A 20,064-nucleotide genomic window follows, 5' to 3' on the forward strand; every position below is an offset into this window, starting at 1 on the left:
GTATTCATCCAGAGTCAAACTACACAGGAAGACGAAGAAATATCTACAATACCTGGACAAAACATGGGCAGTTATGAACAAAACCCAAAGATCGACTGTGTCTACATCGTGGGTATCGGAACATTTTCACGCGAACAGATCGAGGCCATGGCATACTTAGCAAACGTGAAGCGTTCCTTTGAAGAATCAGTGACGTTTACCAAGTGGTTAGCACAGGATGCAGTCAGCGCCATACCAGTGGCACAACAATCGACGCTTCAGAGCATGGCAGTCACCATTGCGCGCGCCTACCCCAAGATACCATCTCCATTGACGGTAACGATTACCACTACGCGATGCTATACCGTCTCAAGCCGCCTCAATGGGCTAATGATGCGCTGATTTTGGCTTTTTGCGCGAGATTGTACAGGACGGGTACCGGCGTTCGCGTCGTCGGGGTCGAGGCAGCCTCTGCGTCAAAGAAAAAGAAAAATATGAGCGAGAAAATGAAGACAAAGGTCCAGTAGCTACTCACTGAAGCGGATGTACTGCTCATTCCTGTAAACTTTGGGAACATGCATTGGTATGCAATTATCGTGGATGGCAAGCAGAACAAGGTCCTGTACTATGACTCAATGAGCCTGAGGACGTACAAGGACGTACTGGACCGACTGTCGTGGGATCTGGCTACTACACTCAGCGATGGCTTCAAAGCTGTGTCCGTCAACGCACCAATCCAGACAGGCGGATACAACTGCGGATTCTACGTAATGCTGAGGTTTTGGCGATATGTAGACAAGAGTGTGTCACTGGACGTAACTCTGATTGGTCTAACGCTGTTACGCTTTCACATCCTTCACTTCGTGCTTCACGGAAGCAAAGCCATAATACAGTTCAATACAATCTCATTTCCATTGAAATTGATATCGATCCGTCTAATGCTCGTGCGTAAGGCTGACCTTCTGACTTCTGTATTTCTACGAGAGATGCCAGAGGGCTTCCGTCTGCTTAGGTCTAACAGCTTCAATTCATTATGGATTTAAAAAACCTGGTAATTAGTTTATTTCGACACATGGACATTTCTTGGGGCATGACACGAACAATAACCGGAGTCGACGCATGGACTATTGCATCGGCCTAAAATAAAAGGATGCTCAAGTTTTAACGTTTCACAAATACATTTTTAATGGTAACATCCCACAGAGGAGAGTTCTTCTTTTACTCTAGTGCACCCATCTTACTGAACCGAGGCACCAGGAGTCTGCACAGCCTTGTACGCTTGGTCAATATCTTTAAAGCTTGGGTCGATGTCGTCTCCATTCGGGATTCCTTCCCTGTCCAGCGCACTTAGCTCCTCCAGCGTCATGTTCTTCGTCTCGGGCACCCAGAACGAGAACAGCAGACCGAAGAAACAGCAGGCAGCGAAGATGTACAGCACACCCTTGAAACCAAACGAGCCCTTCGCAATCACCGAGAAACATTGTGCAGCAATGATAGCTCCGACCTTGCCCGATGCAGCGGAGATACCGTGACCAGTCGAGCTTGAGCTCGTTGAAGAAGATGGCCATGAAGAGGAACAGCAACGTCAGCAACGTGAAACCCATGTACTGAATGGGTTTACGGCCCCACTTGTCAACGAAATACACCGTAAACCAGTAACCAGGCACGGTGCCGGCCAAGTTGATAATGGCCGTGTCGACCGAGCGGTTCCACAGATCGTCGTAGATTTTCTGGTTCCCCGTGGACGAAGGACTGCCGTAGCCGATGATTTCAAGCACCACCGACGTGTTGAGCGACGTACCGTAGTAGCCGATGTCGAGGAAGAACCAGGCAGCCGCACAACCGATGAGCACCTTGAGATTGGCCCACTTGTTGAAGTAAGTTTTGAACGAGTAGGAGAAGTTCTCGAAGAATCCAGTCTTGCCGTCGCCCTTGACGTACATGTCAGTCGTGATCTTGTCTGCCTGGAGGAACTGGGTGGCAGCGCGTGCACCCTCCTCCGTGTCTCCGAGCACGTCCATTGCATAACGCGGTGTTTCCGGGATCTTAAGACGCCAGTAAACGGCGGCCAAAGCGGGAAAGGCGCCGAACGCGGCCAATGTGCGCCAACAGTAGCCGAGTGACGAGGCGCCGTTCTCGAGGATACTGTCCTTGGCGGCGGCAAGCACGATGATGGCCATGACGGCACCGGCGATGATACCGAAACCCTGCATGGCGAAGACGGTGGCGATCATGGTGCCGCGGCGTTTGGCCGACGCGAACTCGCTGGTAATGACGGCCAAGACGGGATAGTCTCCGCCGATGCCCACGCCCAGCACGAAGCGCCAGATAGCAAGCAAGATGAGCAGGTTGTTGGCATCACCGTTGACTGGCCAGGAAGCGAACGCGCACAGCAGCGCGCCACCGATGAGTACCATGAGCTCGATGCCGTAGATACGTTTGCGACCGAGGATGTCGCCGAGAATGGCGAAGGAGATCTGGCCCACGGCGTTACCATAGGAGGAGGCGGCCTTGACCCATCCGTCGGCGCGTGAGGTGAGGCTGGACTTGTCGAAGTATTCATAGGCAATCATGGGCACCATGAGACCGATGACGAAGTTGTCGTACGAGTCAACGAAGAAACCGGAACCGGCCACAAGGATGGCTTTGACGTGGGATTTGGAGAACTTGGCATTGTCGAGTGCGGTGAGCGCGTCAAGGCGTTGCTTGTCGGCCGGGGCTTCAGTCATTTCGGCCCTCTTGTCTACCTAGCGACTTGTCAGTCATTTCGGCCCTCTTGTCAGTCATTTCGGCCCTCTTGTCTACTTGGGAAGGTAGCGCGAATTGAAGAATGAAAGCGATTTTGTGTGAACGAATGGATCGGGTTCTCTTGTTCTGTAGTTGACCCCGTCACACTGAGTGGGGGCGCCTCTGAGGCAGGCGTGTGTAGCACACATATCCAAGGAGAGTCAGGTGACGAAGTTAGTTGGGCTCATCGCCGCGCACAGAAGCTATATCGCCGAAAGTGCACCCACGCGGATTCGGGAGCTCGCGAGCTCCTAGTTTTGTGACGTACTGTGCCCCGTGGGCGAATCTTCAATCTTCATCGCGTTTCCTACTGGTCACATGAGTATCATTGCCTTGTAGTGAGATTCACGACGTGATTGAAACGACAGCAACATACCGTCAAGGTCCTCTGACATGCTCTCTGCATGACACCACGAATCTTGTAGCAGTGGGACGGCGAGTTCTTAACCCTAGACTGGCATTGGACTTGCACCACGTTGATTGTCAATCACTGTGTCGCTACTGTACTGCTTCATGCAAGCCACTCTGATTTTGACCCAGCGTCGTTGTCAACCTGGGATTAATTTTTAACGTGGATTATAAAAGCTTACCTTCCGTTGAAAATATAACTTACGACTGGGTAAATCATCAGTGCATGTACAATTCTGGCTTTATTGCTGAGAAATGCGGGAAAAATGTAGCATACTGGGCCAGTATTACTGGCAGGTTACGGCTCCACGATGCCCTTTTCATTCTTCAACGAAAAAGTTTAGCCGAAAAGTAAGTCGTCGCTAAGCTACGAGCTGTTAGAATAACCGTATTAAGAAAGAGGACATTTTTTTAAATATGGTCCATGGTCTGCAACTTGCAGAGTCAAGGTTTTTATTAATAATACTCATAAGATTTGCCCAGTCCACGCACCGCAAGTTATCTTTTCAAAGGAAGGTAAGCTTTTTTAATCCACGTTAAAAATTAATCCCAGCATGGCTTTCTTAATCGCTCCACGCTGTCGAGCATTGACAACGACGCTCGGTCAAAATCAGAGTGGCTTGCATGAAGCAGTACAGTAGCGACACAGTGATTGACAATCAAGTCCAATGCCAGTCTAGGGTTAAGAACTCGCCGTCCCACTGCTACAAGAATCGTGGTGTCATGCAGAGAGCATGTCAGAGGACCTTGACGGTATGTTGCTGTCGTTTCAATCACGTCGTGAATCTCACTACAAGGCAATGATACTCATGTGACCAGTAGGAAACGCGATGAAGATTGAAGATTCGCCCACGGGGCACAGTATGTAACAAAACTAGGAGCTCGCGAGCTCCCGAATCCGCGTGGGTGCACTTTCGGCGATATAGCTTCTGTGCGCGGCGATGAGCCCAACAAACTTTGTCACCTGACTCTCCTTGAATATGTGTGCTACGCACGCCTGCCTCAGAGGCGCCCCCACTCAGTGTGACGGGGTCAACTACAGAACAAGAGAACCCGATCCATTCGTTCACACAAAATCGCTTTCATTCTCCAATTCGCGCTACCTTCCCAAGTAGACAAGAGGGCCGAAATGACTGACAAAAGGGCCGAAATGACTGAAAAGAGGGCCGAAATGACTGAAGCCCCGGCCGACAAGCAACGCCTTCACCGCCCCCATCATGCAATACGTACTTCGACCTGCTTGGAGCGGTACAAGGTCTGCAGCGGGGCTGCCTTTGCTTTAGCGTCCGAGGAAGACGTTCGACTCAAAGAGTCACTAATACTAAGTTCCTTATCCAAAGGAACTTACAGCCCACGACCAGGGCTCAAAGTTAATACCTTAACTTTTATGCTTCAAAACCAGAAGTGTTTTATTTACTATTACTGTGGCGAAGCCGCCTAGAGGTAAATGTATCTGTTTAAGTATCTAGCATAGTTAAACCTAATCAAATGCAAAACGTGTGGCTTTCAGCCAACGTACTGAGAGACCTTGTTAGCTTTCCAACTTATGTACTCAGAGTCTGATAGCTCTTCGGGTACTCCGTACCCCTGTATGCTCCACACCATGTAACCCCGTTACACTCTCCCCCATTAAGATGAGAATATTTCGTTCTCGAAACTTCCTCAGCGAGGACACGTCTTATCAAGACGGCGGAGGTTACGACACCTCACTCCAGCGCTGTACAGCTCCGCGAGCTAACAAACTTCTACGCATCGTTGATGCCCAATTTCTCGTCGTCGGCTCACGACCCAATGTTCCAAGCGCACCGCACATCTTGTTCTCAAGCGGTCTCAGATCTACGATCGCGCTCTGGGCCTACTCCAAGAGCTGCAAACAGCTGAGAGCTCTGCTCTTGGCTCATCCGAGTCGTCGACAACTGCTCAGCGGTTAAACACTTGCTTCACAAGCGATAGGTTGGTGGTTCGATCCCACCAGGCCGTCGCCCTCTCGTTCCATGAACGATTGTCCACGCTTGGACAAGCTTAAGAGCAACATCTTTTTAGCTCAGTGGTCGAGCTTTGGCTTCGGAAGCCACAGGTCGGTAGTTCGACTCCACCCGGGCGCAGCTCTCTCATACTATGAGTAGTCCATACTCGGACAAACTTACGGGCATCACCCTTATAGATCAATGGTAGAGCTCCGGCCTGGAAAGCCAAAGGCCAGTGGTTCGATTCCCGTCCGGGCCACACCACTTTCGCTGTTACAGCGCATCCACATCTGGATTATGCTTATCGTGTATGTTGTTTCAAAACAACTATGCGTCTACCGTGACGCTTGTGCCTGAACCTTGTTCAGCACAGCACGAAGCACCTGCTTCCTTCGGGACCACGCCCCCAACACCACGAGGTCTCCTCCTGATCCCGCTGCGAGCACCGCTCATACGTAGGAGCTGGCTGCTGCTACCACTGGTTAGATCCTGAGCTCAACAACTGACCTGTTCGCTCCCCACTCTAGTGGGAGGCGTCCAGCGCCTGGCGACTCTGTCGCACGCCATGGTGGCACTTCGGTACAGGATGGGCCCGGTCGTAAGCGTCCACCACGTCGGGGCAATCTTGCCGGAGGATAGCCTCAAACCCCATGATTTATGTGAGTGAGGGTAACCCCTCTACCTCACAAAGTACTGGGTACGTCCCTGACGTCTACGCCGCGCCACAAGGCGTTCCACGTGATAGTGAAGATCGCCATGCTCATCGGGCAGAGCGGGAGGAGGCCTTGCCTCAGCTAAGCTCTCACGGAGAGAGTTAGCACTTGCCGGAACGGCGCATACGACGCCGGCGTCTACGACGCGAACGTTCACGTTCACCGCCCATCGGTCGATCTCGAAGAGCTGATCCACCTTGGGGATAGGTCACAGCCACCACAGGTGACTCACAACCAGGTCTCGGACCTTAAGCGTCCAGTCGCTCGGCTGAACGTTCAGCTTGCCTTGCTCCTGCATCTCGAGCACTTCGCTCCGCGACCTGTGGCTCTGCCACCTGCTGTCGTCCAGCTCTACCACCTGCTGCCCTGCAGCTGTCCGTGGTCCAGCCACCGTTGGCGCTAACGCCTCCGCGCTCACCTGAGCAGGGACTTGATATGGCTTGAGCAAGCCAACATAGAAGATCAGATGCGTGCGCATCGTCTTCGGGAGGTTGAGCGTATACGCTAGGCCCTTCCTGGCCACGACCTTGAACGGTCCTATGAACCGAGGTCTCAACTTCGTCTTGAAGACTGCAGACACTGCATGAGTAGGTAGGTTTTTAGCGTTTAACAAAACTTGGTCACCGACCTCAAACCTCTCAACATTGCTTCTGTCCTTGGCGTCTGCATGTTCCTTCTGCGTTTATTGGCTTTCAGCCATAGCGTCGCGTACTTGACGCATTTCGCTTTGTCTCAAAGAGACAAAGTCATCGACTTGCTTGCGAACCGCAACAGGGATGACATCAGCTAGCCGCTCGGTTATCCCTCACCCATTAAGCCCTGAGCCACTGCGTGGCGGTGTCAGTGGAACGCGAGGGTTCACCAAGACGTTCCGGAGTGTATCCTGTCAAAGCGTGCACTGCATTATTTAATGCGAGCTCAACGAGTGGGTGCATCTGGATCCAGCGTTCTGGCGCCTCCGCGCAGACGCTTTAAGGGATATCCTCAACAACGCGGTTAACGCGTTCGGTTTGATCGTCGGTCTGCAGATGGCCCGCTGTATACATATCCAAACGAGTGCCGAGCACTCTGAAGAGGGACGTCCAAACCTTCGTGGTGAAGCGCGAGTCTCGATCCGAGCCAATTGCCTCAGGCAAGCCATGTTGGCGAAAGACTCGGTCTAAAAACAGCAAAGCTGTATCCTCACCATCAATGGTGTCCGACACCGCCGCTAAATGATTCATCTTGCTCAATCGGTCTACAAAGTCCACAATACCCGTGTTTCCCGCCTTATCCTTGAGAAGGTCAAACACAAAGTCCATACTAATGGACTGCCAACATCCCTTGGGGACGGGCAAATTCACCAGCGGCTGCCGTGCTCGGCGCGGACTTCGTCCGTTGACACGTCTCACGCGTGCATACATTGGTGCCGACCCACTCATACGTCTTGGGCCACCGGTACATCGATCTCACCGAGCCATGGGTCCTATCCCGACCTAAGCGCTCGCCCACGGGCGTATAATGAACCTCATAGAGGATTCAATACTTTAGACCCTCATCATGAGGAACGACTACACGAGGGTTATCTTCAGCGTCGGTGCTGTAATACAGCAGGCCGCCATCGAGCGAGTTTTGATGCAGCCTCGCGCGTAGGCGCCCAGACAATTCCTTGTCAGAGTCTTTAAACGCTTCGCTTCTAAGAGCCCGTATGTAATGGGCCCAACTCCAATTACATAAGTAGGTAGATATTTCCTTAGTTATTACATAAGTTGGTAATGTGGCACACGGGTAGCGCGTGCCAAGGTGTCATCATTGGATTGGTTGATAGTGAGGAGCCAGACTCACCTATTGACCAATCAGGTCTAGATATGTGTTTGAGAGGTTCACATGAAGCCAGGAGTAGCCGCCCTGGTCCTAAATAAATCAGAGTTGAATTTGACACAAACGTAAGACTTGGTTTTACTATTGCGAGCTTCCTCCACACTATAGTGTAAGCTAGTGACGGTAATTATTACCCCGTTACACCTAATAGCACTTTGTAGTCCTTCCAACGACCAAGTCTACGATGAGCCAAGTCCAGATCTCCTGGGCGACCCTGGAGCATGCTGCATTCCCCCCATCTCACTCGCGTGGAATGGGAAGCGCTTCACCGCCTCGTGGCGGTGTCCGGAGATGCCGTTGTCGCATCGCTGCTGAGCTCAGCGACGCCCGACCAGCAGCGTCTTGCAGCACAAGGGTTCATGGAACGCGAGCTCGCCGATGCGAATCGGCGGGTGTCAACTTCCTCGCGTCCATCCCAGAAAGACGTCGTCAAGTTGGAGACGTCTACGTATTCTGGTGCCGGCGACAACCGGCTCCCGCTAAGCCGGTGGTTCGGCGAGATCGACATCGCTATCGCCTCGCGACGCATCGAGGCGTCATCCGCCAAGGTGAACTTCCTCCTTTCCCGGTTAGCCAGGAAGGCCAAAGCATGGGCCCTTGGGAAGCTGGCTGTCAACCCCGAGTCTTTATCAACTCCGGAAACTCTCCAGAGCGACTTGCGCCTCGCTTTCGAGCCCCCCGCAACATGCGTCTCGCGTTCGTGCAGAGTTCTTGGCTTTTCGGCAAGGGAAGATGTCCATGCGTGATTACGTCTAGAAAACGCGACATCTGGCATCATGCATCGTGACCAAGCCAATCGACATGGCCTCGCAAGTCCACGTATTCGTGTTCGGCATGCGCGAGGTATGACCCGCTACTGCCTTACCAGAGCTGAGCCCTCCTCTCTCGAGAAGAAATTTGCACTCGCGATTCGCGAGTATTACATGGTCGCTGCATCGTACACCGCAGCCATACCTGCGAAAGCCCGAGAGTCTACCCTCGAGCCCATGGAGACCGATGCCATCAACGCGTCGAGAAATCGACGTCGCGGGTCCTACCGGGGTAGCGCTGGGCGAGGCAATCGTTCCCTCATTTGCTTTCTCTGCATGGATTGTGCTACGCTGTTCGACGAAGAGCCCTCGCGGTGTCGCGAGGTAGACGATGAAGTGGTCGAGCAGAGGCTCCCACAATACAAGACGGTGATCGAGCAGGGGCTCCCACGAGACGGTGGCCGAGCAGGATATCCCACAATACGAGACAGTGGTCGAGCAGCGGCTCCCACAACATTGAGCAGGGGCTCCCATACAACGAGACGGCGGTAGAGCAGAGGTTCCCGCCGAACTATTCGGCGGTCGGCAGATTGGGCTCCCGCGTGTTCCCGGCCCGGTCGAGTACGGTCTCCTGCGCCTAGAGAAGAGTGATGCATCGTGAGTAGCAGTGAGTCAGACTCGAGCGTGAGCTCGAGAAACCCGAAGCGGAAGTCGAAGAGACGACGTCTGATGCCTCGTCGAGACTCCACGACCAGCGATAGCCCGCAGATGGAATCGGTCAGCTCGCTCGAGTACGTGGAAGGAGGCCCGAGTCGGTCGCGCACTATCGCAGTCGCGAGTCCGCCGCGCGAAGCGGCGGCAATCACACGCCTTCCAGGCTTGCCCAGGAAGAACTTTCTTCGGAACCTCAAAGTTGGAGACGTCGAGCCAGTGTGCTTGGTCACCGAGGCAGTCTCGGTGGATGAGTCAGCAAATGCAGTCGCAACGAATAGTGAACGTTCACTTCTGCTAGATGCTGAACCTGCTCGTGAGGTGCGATTCCAAACGCAGTCCTGGGAGGCCTTGTGGGGGACAGAGAATCCCGTATACGACACCGCCTGCGAGTACGCCGATGTCTTCCCGGATGAGATCCCAGCCGAGCTACCGGCGGATTGTGGGGCTCAGCACGAGATCGACCTCGCGCCAGGTACGAAGTACTGCGTTACCAGACAATGGCCACTTCCGCGTGATCAAGTGAAAGCGATCGATGACTTCTTCGAGGGCCGCCAAAAGGCGGGCCACGTGCGCGAGAGTACCTCGGTCCCACATTCTGTGTGAAGAAAGCTACAGGGGTATGGCTCATTGTTCACGCATTCAACAAATTGAATGATGCCACCATCCCCGCGCAGACTCAGATCCCTCGGAAGGACATGGTGCTGGACTCCATGGCTGGCAGCATTATCTACAGCGCCATCGACCTGACCGATGGATTCTATCAGATCCTGATGAGAGCATGTGATGTGCCTCTCACCGTCGTAAGTACATCGAGCGGGATGCTCTGGGAGTGGCTCGTGATGCCACAGGGTCTGAAGAACGCGCCTGCTACCTTCAATCGCATGGTCTCCCATGTGCTTCGTCCGCTGTGAGACTTCGCGCCGAGTTACTTCGACGACATCTTCGTGCACAGCCGCGCTGAGGGCAACCCCAGTGCCGTGGAAGTACATCTGAAACACCTGAGGCAAGTATTTCAGGTGATGCGAGAGAACCCACTCTACGCAAACAAATGTGTTTTGAGATTCCGGTGTTGAGATGCTACGCGAGCAAGAGCGACGAGCGCGCAGATCCCGAGAAGGTCTCGTCTATCTGTGCTTGGCCAACCCCTATAAGCCCCACTGAGTTGCGTCAGTGGCTTGGCATGACCAACTACTTGCACAAGTATACGAAGAATTACGCTGGGTTGATACAGCCGCTGTCCTCGCCGCTGAAGAAGGGCGTGGTCTGGGAGTGGTAATCCGACCACCAAGCTGCATTCAACTCAGTGAAGAAGAGCTTGCCGTCTGCGCCGATCCTGAAGCTTGCTGATGACTCGAAGCCATTTCACGTCGTGTGCGACGCGAGCGATTTTGCCATCGGCTGTGCGCTGATGTAGTTCGATGATGACGAACACGAACGCGGTTATCAACTATCAGTCGAGACAGCTGAAGCCAGCCGAGAAGAACTACCCAGTCCACGACAAGGAGCTCCTGGCAATGCGGTACGCTCTGATCAAATTCAGAGTGTACCTGCTCGGTGAACAGGCGCTTGCGGCTTACACTGATCACCCATCGCTGCGGATAGCGATGAAGAGCCCTCACTTGTCGCAACGGATGGCCTGGCTGTCCTTCTTCTCCGAGTACAGCTTCGTTGTTAGCTACAAGCCAGGCAAGAATAACATTCTCGCCGACGTGCTGTCTCGGCGCCCGGACTACGATCTCGTGAAGCGCTAGGACATCAGGTGGCTGATGAGGACGACGACGAATGTGGGGTCTGCGTGTCGTCAGGCATCAACTTGACGCTGACCACGTCCACGCTCCCGCTGGGCGACGAGATTGCTACAGCGTACGACGATGATCCTATATACGGTGTCATCATGAAGCACCTGCGCGCTCCTAGTAGTGACACGCCGAGTGCCCTGTCAAGGACCGCCCGTAATCAGATCGATCGATATCGACTGGACGGGAATCTGCTGAAGTACAGCATCGACAGGCTCGATGGACCTCGAGTCGTCGTCCCAAACGACGCCGATCTACGTGCGCGCATAATCCACGATACCCTGATGCCTCGACCGGAGGACATCTCGGTCGCGAGAAGACGTACGCGGCTCTGTCGAGAGACTTCTACTGACCGCACATGTACAAGTGGGTACGCAAGTGGGTCTGTACATGTAAACCTTGCCAGCGAGTCAAACCGTCTTCGACGTCTCAGGCCCCATTGCGCCCTCTTCCGGTCACCACGGAAGCCTGGCGCTCCATTTCGATGGACTTCATCTTCGGCCTTCCGCCCGATACAGCCGGGCGCTCGGGCGTACTGGTGTTCGTCGAACGTTTCAGCAAGATGGACCATCTCGTTCCTGTTTCAGCCTCAATCACCGCGGAAGAGTCCGCGGCCAACTTCGTCGACGTGATATTTCGTCAGCACGGCCTGTCGGAGTCTATCGTATCCGACCGCGACCCGCGGTTAACATCCGCGTTCTGGCCACGCCTCTTCAAGCTCTTGGGAACTGAGCTGCTGATGTCGACGCGGCGCATCTGGAGAAGAATGTACAAACAGAACGCGTCAACCGAGTCCTTGAATACGTTCTCCGCAGCTACGCGACTTCGTACACGAGCTGGAGCTCGCTCCTGCCGCTAGCCGAATTCGCACTCAACAACGCTGAGCACCCCTTGACGGGCATGGCGCCGTCCTTTGTAAACAACGCTCGACACCCACGTGTTCCGGCACTTCTCGCCGTGGACACCCCACGGATGCTGGCGGCTCCACCCTTGGTGGGGTAGAACCTCCTTCGGTCGACATGAATGCTGAAGCTGCGGTCAGTCCTGCGGACAACGAGTCCGTGTTGTGGTCATCACCGGTACGTGACCCGGTGTCTCAGCACGCACCGGTAACCTCACCGGTGCCAGCAGGCCTGCCGGAGCACTCGACATCAGGGTTAGCTTCGGGTATAGCCAAGGTGAACGAGTTGACTCGCTCTCTGTCCAAGCAGACCATCGAGACTCCTTGGCCTACTGCATCTCCGATAACGAGATGGACATCGCAGAACTTGATCGGTCCAGGCAGCAATATTCGCGAGCAGAAAATTACCACGACCAATTATACACCGAAACCCCCGGGGCTTCCAGCCGTTCGCTTGGCGGTTGCGGAACTCGTCATGCAGAGGCAATCCATCTCAAGGTTCGTCCGCAACCCCCTGCAGCACGCAGAGAACAAGCAAAAGGGGCAACTGATAAGTACGGTCGAAAGAACGTGAATGTATTCAAGATGCAAGATCGCGTTCTCCGAGGGAATCCGCGCTTCTGCCGTAACCAACCTGGGCGAACAGACTTGCTCCACGCTTCATCGGTCCTTTTCGAGTAATCAAGGCTGTGAGCGACGTCTTCACCCTGGACATCCCGTTGTCACTTAGACTCCACCCGACTTTTACGTCGGGCGACTCATGCGGTACTTCCCTGCGACGATTCCTGACCCGAGCCAGCAGACGAAGCATACGTCGGGCGACCAGCCCGACGAGCCTGACGCGTCAGATACCCGTCAGCCCCAGGGGCCCGCTCTCGCGGACGATCACCCTGTTGGGCAGAGCGAAGCACACACGTCCTTAACCTCCGAAGCGAGATAAGAGTTCCCGATTCGACTGCCGAAGCTCCGACGCGATCTGCGCAGCCTGCCAAGCACGATCTTCCGCCCGCTCAGCCCCAATCTGAGCGTTCAATGCACGGTTCGAAGCTGTCTCCACCTCGCCCTGGACGTACAGGGCGTACGTCGTATCACCGTGAGAGCCCACCACCGATAATTGACTCGGTGGGTGATGCGCGCTGGATTGTGGAGCGTATCGCTGACCACAAAGATCCCCTCAGCTTGGCCGCTCAGCGTAGCGTCCGTAGTCGTGCCCCTCGCGCGACCCCGACCGCTCGCCGCTATCTGGTACGCTGGATCATTTATCCCCCAGAGCAGGATACGTGGGAGACCTGCGCCAAGCTTCTTCGTGACGTTCCGGACGTGGTCCACAAGTATGAGACCATGCTGCTTGAGAAGATGAGTTCCGCGGGTCACCCCGCGGAGATCGTGAACGCGATCGAGAACGCCCACGCGAACGAACCGCACGAGGAGGCGACAACGATGACGCTCTCCGACGCGTGCAACGTCGGCGTGAGCCGCCACGATTAGTCGCCTGATCCAAACTGGACATTATGTGCTCGTACTTCCCGATTCATCCCGACTCTTCTCCGCTGAGTGGCCGCTTAGCGGGATGTTCCCTCTATTCGCGCTGAATCGGGCGGGTTGAAGTACCACAGGAATCACATCTCTCTCACGTGCACGAAGCGGAGTCGATCCATATCCCACGCATTGTTTCAGACCTTCACGCGCAGCTTTCCAATCGAATGATCCGCGAGGATCTCTTCGCGATACGCCAACCAGTCGACACAACTTTCTCCAGCACGCGACATCCGGTTCCATCGCCGGATGAAGACACACCAGGAGCGACGCAGGCCCTCACGATCAGCGTCTTTGATGAACTTCTTCCGCGTCGCGCGGAAGCGACGGAAGTAGTTCTTTTTAGTGTCGAGTGTATCCGGATTATCCGCTCCTGACAAGTCGTACAGGTCCCAGGGAACCAAAGCGTCATCCATCACGCGCGACCGCGTGCTTCGGGTGCTGATCCACGTGATTGGCGGCTCTGCTGGTGTCTCGGCTGTCTGGGTTACCGCCGCCGTTAGTGTGTCGACGCCTGCTGCTGTCACCAGTGTCGCGCTGGTGCTGACGCCCGTTTCGTGTTGTCCTCGGCCATCTTCGCTCCGTTAGGTTTTAGAGTTTTATTCAAATGTGTTCCGTGCGCTTACGTTGCGTAAGCACAACTTAGAGAGGAGGGTGATGTAATGAGCCCAACTCAAATTACATAAGTAGGTATATATTTCCTTAGTTATTACATAAGTAGTAAAGTGGCACACGGGTAGCGCGTGCCAAGGTGTCATCATCTGATTGGCTGATAGTGAGCAGCCATACTCACTTCTTGACCAACCAATCAGGTGTAGAAATGTGTTTGAGTGGCTCACACGAGGCCAGGGGTAGCCGCCCTGGTCCTAAATAAATCAGAGCTGAATTTGACACAAACCTAAGACTTGGTTTTACTATTGCGAGCTTCCTCCACACTATAGTGTAAGCTAGTGACGGTAACTCCTACCCCGTTACACCGTAGTAGCTACGCACATGTCCTCCTGTGCATACGCTCCGTGTATCAAGTCAGGCACTGACGACGTCACTGTCGTGGCATGAGCTGACTCGTAGTCCGGCCTACGCGAGAGCGCATCGGCCACTACATTTAGCCGCCCCGGCTTGTCCTTCACCTCGAAGCTGTACGCGGCAAAGAAGGAAAACCAGCTTGCCATTCGCTGAGAGAGATGAGGCGACTGTGTCGCAGTGCGTAGCGACGCATGATCAGTAAAGATCACAAAAGGCTCAGAGCCTAGCAGGTGTACCCTGAATTTAACTAGAGCATACTTTATTGCAACTCGCTCTTTGTCATGAGCTACATAGTTCTTCTCTGCAGCATTGAGCTGGCGAGACTCAAACGCAATCACGCACTCACACCCTTCAGCGTCTGCTTGTAGTAAAGCACAATCGATTGCAAAGTCGGAGGCGTCACAGACGACGCTAAACGGACGATCCGGGTCCAGTAGCACAAGGATCGGAAGCTGGAGGAGGCTCTCCTTCACAGCCTCAAAGGCTCCGTCGTGTTCGACGTTCCAGCACCATGGTGCGTCCTTCTAAAAGAGATCTGATGATGACCGAGCCATCTTCGTGTAGTTCGCGATGTACTTGTGCAAGTAATTGGCTAAGCCTAGCCACTTGCGCAAGTCATTTGGCTCTTGGGAGCTGGCCAGTCCACGATGGCCTTGATTTTGGCAGGGCCTGCCCGTAAGCCACGCATCCCAATGAGGCACACGAGGATAGGTATCTCCTCCGCGCCAAAGACGCACTTGTCCAAGTTGGCATACAACTTATTAGTGCGCATGCACTCGATCACCACTCGCAAGTGGTTATTGTGGCTCTCCACGTCTGGCTTTCCGCGCTCAGCACGACTATGGATGAATATATCGTGAAAGTACGTCTGAGCGTACGCCCGGTGGGGCCTAAACAACTGCGTCACAAGCCGATTGAACGTTGCTGGTGCGTTCGACAGCCGCTGGGGCATGACCAGCCACTCCCAAAGCTACCGCACGGAGTACTCACCGCTGTCAGCGGAATGTCGCTCGCTCTCATGAGCAATTGGTAGTAACCATCGACCAAGTCAAGGGCACTGTACAACGTACAGCCTACCCTGTTGTTCTGCAGAGGCAACCCTCCGACCCCTGCCGTGCCTAACGAGGCCGATGTACTGGTGCTTCGGTGCCGTATACTCCGTCGTAATCTGAATACACACACGTATACTGACATTCTGAGCTCTAGTGAACCACACGACTTACCCCAACAGCCCACTAAACTTGCTGACGTGACTCCTGGCTGCACATTCAATGGAGATCTTGCCGTCGATGCGTGTGCACCTGCCCACCGCTCTCAGCCCAATACTGGTGAGCAGCCGCCCGCTTACAGCACAAACTATCCCACCGAAGACGCGGACTAGAGCGCCGGCCAGTGCTTCTCCCCTCTCATCCCCCGTGGACCGCACGATGGATTACAGCTGACCGGCTTTCCTCCACGAGCGCTTCTGCGGTCACGTGTCGTGCACTAACATCCGCAACTTCCTGTTCTGCAGCCTATCAACGCTCGCCACAGGTGCGTATTCCAGCTCTACGCCCGTCACCATCAAGTTCCACGCTGGCACGGGTTCGCAATTCAGACCTACAGTGCGCTAGACTTTGGGAGTCGACCCGCGACGCTTCCCTCTCCGTTGCCTTCCGTAAAGTTTACGTGCAATGTTTTGTCCGACACTCTGCCATCCCCATAGACACGGTACCCAACCGCGACGAGAAACAAACCCAAGCAACACGCAATGCCTGAGCTCATCAGGCGCACACGAATACTCCTTCAACAGCTCACAGAGCTAGTCCGCTGCCAGTCACCCACAGACTACCGGCCCAACAAAGCACTACAGCCTGAGATGCTGCAGGCATACTGCCAAGGATACGAACATGTCAACGAGCTCGTGTGCATCGCTTCCGAGGGCTCCCGTGTGCGCTTGACCTCCCCATTTTCTCAACAGCATTCGTTCCTTCGCAACCGCCCCTCGGTGTTTCAACGCATCCAGCCTCTACGATACAACACAAGGAAAAAAAACAGGACGCTTTTCGCTGTATCGTTGTGGACGGAGACATCAAAACGCTTTGGCCGGAGCTGTTCATCAGCCCGTTCGGTGTGGTCGACCAAGGCGACGGCGACCCACGCATCTCTGAAAGCGTAATCCACGACCTCTCTTCACCCGAAGGGGATTCGGTCAACTCACACAAGAATGCGGACGACATCCCAACGGCATCGTTTGAACACTGCTCAAATGTTGCGCAGGGAATCATCCGGTGTCGCCGAAAACCCCCATCCGAGACCGTCAAGTTGATGACCGGCGACGTCGCGTCAGCCTACCGCAATGCGTACACACACAGCGAGTGCGTTTTCATGTTCGCGGGCCACATTCAGAAGACGACGCGATCGTAGTGGACCTATCGGCCGCGTTTAAGTGGACTGGCAGCCCCTAACGTACGGTATCTTGGGCGGTGCGGTAGCGTACATACACCAACGACGCCCACCCCAGCGGGTGTTATAATTGCCACTGGGTCGACGACCACGTGAACGTCTCATCTGATCCCGGAACGAACTGCGTCGACATCGAATGTTCCCTGCGCCATGCCATGACGGTCGTGATGGGATCTAGCGCTGTTAACGACGACAAGCTCACGCCGTGGAGCTCCAGGCTCAAGGTGCTGGGCCTCGTCTTTGACCCAGTCTCCGGCACGGCGGCGATGCCAGAGGCGAAGACTCAAAAGTCCAGGCTTTTCGTAGCGAAGTCATTTCACGCCTCTCGTACCGAATACCATTCTCTGTTGGGATCTCTACGTTACGTCGCCGCGTGTGTGAGACCCGCGCCTGTGCTCCTCCAGCGCCCACGCACCTGTGTGCGCACCATCCGCCGCACCAAGCGCATCGCCTTGTCCCCGACAATGCGTGATGACATCATCTGGTGGTGGCACATACTACAATCTCCGTCTCTAAACGGTGTCCCCCTCGAGTACTTTGATGCGAGCCCATCCCTCGATATCACCGTCTTTACGGACGCATCAGACATCGGGATTTGCGCAATCGTTCCATCGCAGCGCTTGCACCTCACATACCAGTTATCCTCTTCGAGCGAGACCTCATCAGCAGCTTTCTCCTTGGCTCGACAAGCGAGTTCGAAATCAACTATCGGGAGCTTCTAGAATATATGGCCAAGACATAGGCTCCCCTGCGGGGCGCCAGCCACGCTCAGGCACGTCTCAATCATAATTACTTCTGTATTGACAACACCACCGCCGTCTCGTGGCAGTCGAGAATGGCATCGAGAAATTCTCGTGCACAGCTCTTGATTCGCCTCCTCGCCTCCTTGGAGCGGAGCTCCAATTTGGCTTGCGTGATCCTCACGCCTTGTTGTTCGCCGAGCTAAAAAAACGACGTAAACAGAACGACGTAACAAGGTGTTGGTCACAGGCACCGACCCCCTCATCTACAGAGAAGCTCGAGCCAGCATGGCAAGACATCTCCGCGAACACTCCGCTGCTGCCTCCTCCCTTTGAGGTTACACCCGGACGTTCAGCTACTGGAAGCTGTGGACCCACCGACGACGCATCCCCTGCCACCTCCCCCTCGAGCTAGATGAGCAAGTGCGTACCATTTCCGATTTTATCATCGACGATCGCGAACACGACCTCGGCTCGAACTGGCCGGTTCAGAGCTCCACAATCAAGTCTGCCCTTCACAACATTCACAGTTTTCTCAACGCCGGGGGCCGCGATCTTAGAAGGCCACCCACAGGTCCACATGCTCCTGCGCGAGGAGCAGATGCGACACTCCTACGCGACGTAAATTGGTCGCACTGCTCGAGGAGTCTTCGGTCGCCCCCCCCCCTTCAGTACTCCGCGGACCAAGCTACGTAGGAGAGTGGGAGGGGTCTGGCCTTCTTTTTCGTTCTGCGTCGGTCGGAAATTGCAGCCACCACATCCACGACATTTCGGTGGTTTGCCCTCGCGGCAGCAGCATTCGCCGTGTTCGACGCAGAGGGAACAGCCACAGCGGATCCCAAGAAGGCATCGGCGGTATGCATTCGGCTCAGAGGCTCCAAGACCAACCAGAACGGCCCACCGATAACGCGCATGCTGTCACAATCGGGTCACCCACTTTTATGCCCTGTGCTCGGCGCACTGCTTCTCCTTCGCTCTAGGGGTAATTTGTCGCCTGACATGCCGGCAGCCGTGTTTGTGGACAAGAGCGAGAGACCCCGCTGCGTGACGGCGGCCCGCGTCGCCAAGGAAATCCAAGATGCAGCCGGTCGCATGGGCAAAGGTCCTCGCCAGTACATCACACATTATTTCAGGGCCGACGGAGCTACGATCATGTACCGAGCTGGCGCGGATTCACTAACCATCCAGTCCCACAGCCGCTGGACATCGGACGCATTCAAGCTCTACACAAGCCTATGCAACGACTCCATCGCTGCAGTCGCCACCAAAATGGTGAGCGGGGGCGCCAACCTGGCAACTTTCCAATGACGGACATCGAGCTACCACCCTGCGAATGGGGCTCAAACCGATCTGGCTCTCGGCTGTGGCGCGGTAGCTCGTAGCCCTTAATTTGTAACGCTAAAAGTTTGGCCTCAAGTCTGAGCGTATGAAAAGGAGGAAAGCTATGCGGACTTCACTTTTATGCAGAATAGCTAGCGCATATTTGGTATTATACGTCGTACACTGTAAAATACAGCATGTACATTGTCTTAAATTGTGCGTTTTTCATTTTCTAAGGGCCATGCCGAACCGGAGCCATGTCGTGCCATCCGTGCCACGACGGCATATGATTGGTCTGCCAGATGAGCGGGCTAGGGGGCAACCTGCCATCGATGGCACAGCGAAAGTGCCATGGCTCCGCGTAATGCCATGCCATGTCACGTGCCACATTCGAATTTACAGCGATTTCGTGCGGGCTTGCACTTCCATTTTCGCGCCAAAAGATGGAGGGGGATTCGGGACTGGTTGCTGCTGTATTCTCGCTGCAATTAGTGGCGCTCTACTTAGCCAGCTGTGACGAGAGACGTCCCTGCTTGGAGCGACGTCGCTTGAACTGGAAGCATCACTCACAGTTGCTGCTGAATGAGGGTCAATTTCGACAATACTATCGAATGTCGTTCCGTTCGTTTGAGAAGCTTGTGCGGATGCTCGGTCCAAGTCTACGTGTTGATGAGGCCCAGTCGCGACGTCGAACAGGGACAGAGCCGTTGTCTTCTGTCAACAAGATTCAGATCTTTGTTTCTTGGTTGGCAGGCTATTCCTACCATCCAGTTCGAATGCTATCGGGGGCGAGCTCCTCCGGTTTCTATGATATCATTCACGCCGTCATGGACACTATCGAAGAGCACGACGAACTACAGTTCCGATTCCCGATCACCGAACAAGAACAACGAAGATCAGCACAGCAGTTTTCGCTTCTGAGCAAGTCCGGCCTTGACAAAAGTCCTATGATGACTGGGTGTGTTGGCGCTATAGACGGATGGCTCTGTCAGATTCAAGTGCCTAGACGAAACGAAGTTAAGCGTGTGGCTTCCTTTTTCTCCGGTCACTACCAATGCTACGGCGTGAATGTTCAAGCCTGCGTAGATTATCGTAGCCGGTTCCTGGCCATCACAAGCGCATG

The 20,064-nt window shown here is 54.5% G+C and overlaps 1 protein-coding gene and 1 pseudogene across 2 annotated transcripts; one reads left to right on the forward strand and one right to left on the reverse strand.

The window, feature by feature from the left end:
- Positions 1-1,216: 1,216 nt before the first annotated feature.
- On the reverse strand, positions 1,217-2,708 carry PITG_02200 (inorganic phosphate transporter, putative; the record flags this gene model as incomplete). The annotated part of the gene is made up of 2 exons (XM_002907112.1): positions 1,217-1,520; positions 1,609-2,708. 2 exons carry the CDS (start codon positions 2,706-2,708, stop codon positions 1,217-1,219), a joined length of 1,404 nt encoding a protein of 467 aa, XP_002907158.1.
- A 2,499-nt stretch (positions 2,709-5,207) lies between these two features.
- PITG_25643 lies at positions 5,208-5,279 on the forward strand (annotated as a pseudogene). The gene has a single exon. The product of its transcript is annotated as a tRNA-OTHER (tRNA).
- The last annotated feature ends 14,785 nt before the right edge of the window (positions 5,280-20,064 follow it).

The sequence above is a fragment of the Phytophthora infestans genome, genomic scaffold, assembly GCF_000142945.1.
Source record: "Phytophthora infestans T30-4 supercont1.3 genomic scaffold, whole genome shotgun sequence".
Classification (NCBI taxonomy): domain Eukaryota; phylum Oomycota; class Peronosporomycetes; order Peronosporales; family Peronosporaceae; genus Phytophthora; species Phytophthora infestans.